This window comes from Ochotona curzoniae, unplaced genomic scaffold, assembly GCF_017591425.1.
Source record: "Ochotona curzoniae isolate NIBS_2020 unplaced genomic scaffold, NIBS_Ocur_1.0 scaffold_3890, whole genome shotgun sequence".
Lineage (NCBI taxonomy): Eukaryota > Metazoa > Chordata > Mammalia > Lagomorpha > Ochotonidae > Ochotona > Ochotona curzoniae.
In genome coordinates, this window is record NW_024467115.1 from 13,954,121 (window position 1) to 13,958,381 (window position 4,261).

The 4,261-nt window shown below is 37.5% G+C and overlaps 1 protein-coding gene across 1 annotated transcript; it reads left to right on the forward strand.

The window, feature by feature from the left end:
• Positions 1 to 470: 470 nt before the first annotated feature.
• Positions 471 to 1,147, forward strand: LOC121146263 (NTF2-related export protein 2-like). The gene is made up of 2 exons (XM_040965655.1): positions 471 to 595; positions 649 to 1,147. Exons 1-2 carry the CDS (start codon positions 471 to 473, stop codon positions 1,145 to 1,147), a joined length of 624 nt encoding a protein of 207 aa, XP_040821589.1.
• Positions 1,148 to 4,261: the final 3,114 nt, after the last annotated feature.

Below are 4,261 nucleotides of genomic sequence, written 5' to 3' on the forward strand. Positions count from 1 at the left end.
GTTGACTATGTCCCACTTAGTCTTACTTGACTACAGGAAAGGTACTCATCAGGATGTTATACTGAGTCAGAAATGATCCTCCACCTAATTCTAATTTCAGAAACTTAATAACAAGAAGCAGCACCACTGCAACGTTTATTTCAGTCATTAGGGGGTGGGGGCTGGACATTTTGAAGAAACTTGCGCTTATCTTTCCTAAGTTTTGATTAGTGCAGCTAACAACTGTTTCCTGAACTGTACAAGAATCACAAAGTCGCATCCACCATTCATGATAAAGCAACCAAGTTTATGAGTCTGTGTTTAATTAGAGGTAACAAGTGAGAGAGAGAGAGAGAGAGAAGAGAAAGAGAGATAACATGTGCAAAAATGTAGCCATTATTGCTGCCTCTTTTCAAAAGACTGAGGAACTTGAACAGAGCAAAAGGCACAAATGTAGACCTTTTCCTCCTAAAGTTCAATGCTACGAGACTATGCCTAAGAAACTGAAATATACCATCTTAAGCCTGACCAAAATTTTCTGCACTAATGATGAAGAATCAAAAACAAATCCTGGGACCACTCTACTTCCGGGAGCGAACGGGCGGTTTAGAAAATTGTGCGCGTTTTGGCCGATTTGGATCTCTTTCTGAACGTTTGGTACTTTAACAGCCGAAGAAGTCACACCCGCGAGGAGGTGGTGACTCCGCCACTACCAGCAGAGGCTGCTGCAAGGTCCCCGATGTCCACGTCCGTGGAGTTCAAAACTTACGTAGATCAGGCCTGCCACGCTGCTGAGGAGTTTGTGAACATCTACTACGAGACAATGGATAAGAGACGGCAGGCACTCCCCAGGCTGTATCTGGACAAGGCCACTCTAATCTGGAATGGAAACGCTGTTACAGGGCTGGATTCCCTGACCAATTTTTTTGACATGTTGCCGTCAAGCCAATTTCAAGTCAACATGTTAGATTGCCAGCCAGTTCATGAACAAGCTACCCAGTCCCAGCCAACAGTTCTCGTTGTGACCAGTGGAACCGTGAAGTTTGATGGAAACAAGAAACATTTCTTCAACCAAAATTTCCTACTTACTGCTCAGTCCACTTCCACCAATGCGGTGTGGAAGATAGCAAGCGATTGCTTCCGTTTTCAAGACTGGGACAGGTGTTAAAGGGGGGCAAGAGTCCATTCATCTTTGGTTCATCAGCTCCAGCAGCAGGAATGTGTGTGAATTAATTCTTTTTTTTTAAGATTTATTTTTATTATTTTGTTTATTGGAAAGGCGGATATGCAGAGAGGAGAGACAGAGAGGAAGATCTTCCGTCCGATGACTCACTCCCCAAGTGAGTGCAACGGCTGATGCTATGCCGATCCGAAGCCAGGAGCCTCTTCCGGGTCTCCCACACGGGTGCAGGTTCCCAAAGCTTTGGGCTGTCCTTGACTGCTTTTCCAGGCCACAGGCAGGGAGCTGGAAGGGAAGCGGGGCTGCCGGGATTAGAATCGGCGCCCATATGGGATCCCGGGCGTGCAAGGCGAGGACCTTAACCGCTTGCGCCACCGCGCCGGGCCCGGTGAATTAATTCTTAATAAAAGCCCTACAGACCAGTATGTGTTTTAGTGCTTTGTTTTATTCTTAACAGCACTTTTCTATCAGGTGTAAGTTTAAACTGTTACCCTTAAGAGATTTAATGTTACTTTTACCTGCCTTAGATACGTCCAGTGATTTCATTCTTAAAGTAATATTAAGCAAGTGATCTCAGTGCTAACATACTCACCAGTATGCATTCTTTATTATAATACTGTCTGGAATATCAGCACAATACAACTCTGGAAGGAAATGCAGCTCATTTTGGATACGATATGTTTTTTAGTAAAACACATGCCTATTTTCAGTTAGCACTAGTAATACAGTTGTAATATATACCTTCCCAAATCAGTGTAATGAAAACAACACAAATTTAGGTTTGTAAAATTATTCTAGTATATTAGAATTGCATTCTTTTATCAAGGTTTTTTTTTTTACACTGGCGTATTGTGTTATGAAGTGAATTACCCAAGTAGAGACATGAGAAATGTTCTTAGTTGATGCCTGAATATCAGGTGCATTTGGTGACTTAGCAGTAAAACTTTAAAAACAAACAAACAAGCAAAAAAACCCTTTCTTTTCTTGGCAACTCTAAGTCTATACATCCATGCAATGAATGGCAGTACAACTAATAGACTAGTGGGAGAACAGTAAATAAAAAATGTAGAAAACTAAACTTAAAGCCAAAAGTATTGCAGAATGGCAAAATGATACTTTTTTTGTACTTATTTTCTACCTCCTAAAAATGTGCCTTTTTAATGTTTAAATTCCTGAGTTCATAACTATTTTTGCCTACTGGTTATGAGTGTAACTTAGTTCAAGAATGTTTTTTTACAATCTTTCCGTCACACCTATGTATGTGTGTGTTTATATGTGTCAGCTTATTTAAAAAAAATACATCTGCAAGTAAAATACCAGCAATAAATCTAACTTGGCAACAGAATTTAACAGGAAAGTTGGAAATAAGGCCATTACTATATGTTTGTGCCATTATTAACTTCTAAGTCTTCCGTGTGAACTTTGGACCCAAAGTCTTCTGTATAATATCCACTTCAAAAATATCTCATTTTATGCTTGTGTCTTATACTGGCAACTACATTGTCTTTTACTTCGTTATTGAACATTAAAATTGTTGATTTTATCATGTGTTATTTCTTATGCCAATGGGAAAATAGATCTGCTTTAGAAAATGTTTATCATGTGATTAACTCATCTTTGTGAGGTGGGGAAGTAGAGAAGAGATCTTCATTCTAAAGATTGATGACAAACTGATGACTTTTTCAGCTTCGAGAGAAGTTTTAGTTTTGGTTTTACCTGGTTTTTTTTAACATTTTTTAATATTTTAAAGCTAAAGACCTTCCAGCTCTGCTTTCTATACTGCAATAAAAATCAAATGCTTCTTACTGTTTAATTTTAAACACCATAGTTCATCAACTCTTGGCTAAAAACATATGCTATATTTCTAAAGCAGAATTTTAAAAGATAAAGGAATAGAGCTGAAATCAAGAACATACCTTCCATACTACTTATTAAAATGTATTTATTATAATCTACTCAAAGTGAGCTAAGTGGTTGCTTTAGGCTATTTGCAAACCACAGCTTTAAATAGCAGCAATTAGTACTACCCTTCTCTCATGGAGAAGAGTGTCAAGTAAAAGCTATATACTACTAGCAATAACTAAACTGACATGTTCATATTTTTTAACTTGCAAAAAAAATGAAATTTAATTTATGACAAAAAAGGTCCTAAGAATACTATATGAATTCTTCAAAAACTTAAAAGAAATGGAATTAAAAATATATTTCACAGCAAACAAAAAAAATTTAGCATCTACACACAGTACTTTTTTATAATGCACATTTTTCATGAAGTTTTTAAGGACCTTTGCATATGGTTAAGCCTGAAATAGTAATCCATGGCTGACCCTCAGAAAATGCCTCTAAATCAACTTTCCTAATTCTGGGGAAAATCATCTCGAAATGATGCCTGTGGTGAAAGCATATGTAATAAACACCAGTTCACTATCCTATCAAGACTTCAGAAACTTCCATTTCCCAGCACATCCCACGTCTCCACATCATTGCAACCAGAATGAGATCAGATTGGATGATGATCTGTTTTTTACAGTGACACCATGTGGCTTCCTGGGAGAACCGAATCATCCCCGCAGAAGGTAAACCATAAGGGAATGTGAAAAATGGCTAAATAAATGTTACAGAGATAAAACATTGTTTTGCACCTGAAACTGGGAAAAAGGTATATACTGCTAACATAAGTATGGATTCCTCACTGGACATCAGAGACACAAAATCTGATTAAATCACAGTTGATTTTGCTGAGCACATCTTGCTTTGTGATCTGCTTACTATTCTTGACTGTGAATACACAAACAATAACTCACATAATCTTTCCTATCTGATCATTACCAGGTATTTACTGGCCTTTAGTTTTCTGTGTATCAGTTTGCATTCATGTAATGCGTATTTGTAATAGTTATAATGTATTTATTTGCACAGCAAAATCTGAATATTGTTTGATTTGTTTTTAGAATTTTATAAAACTTGTATCATGTTTTTTGTTTTTGTTTAAAGTTTTATTTATTTGCTTGAAATGCAGTTACAGAGACAGATGTAGAAGGGACAAGAGTTCTTCCACTAACATTCACACCTCAATTGGCTGCCAAGGCCAGACCTGGGGCC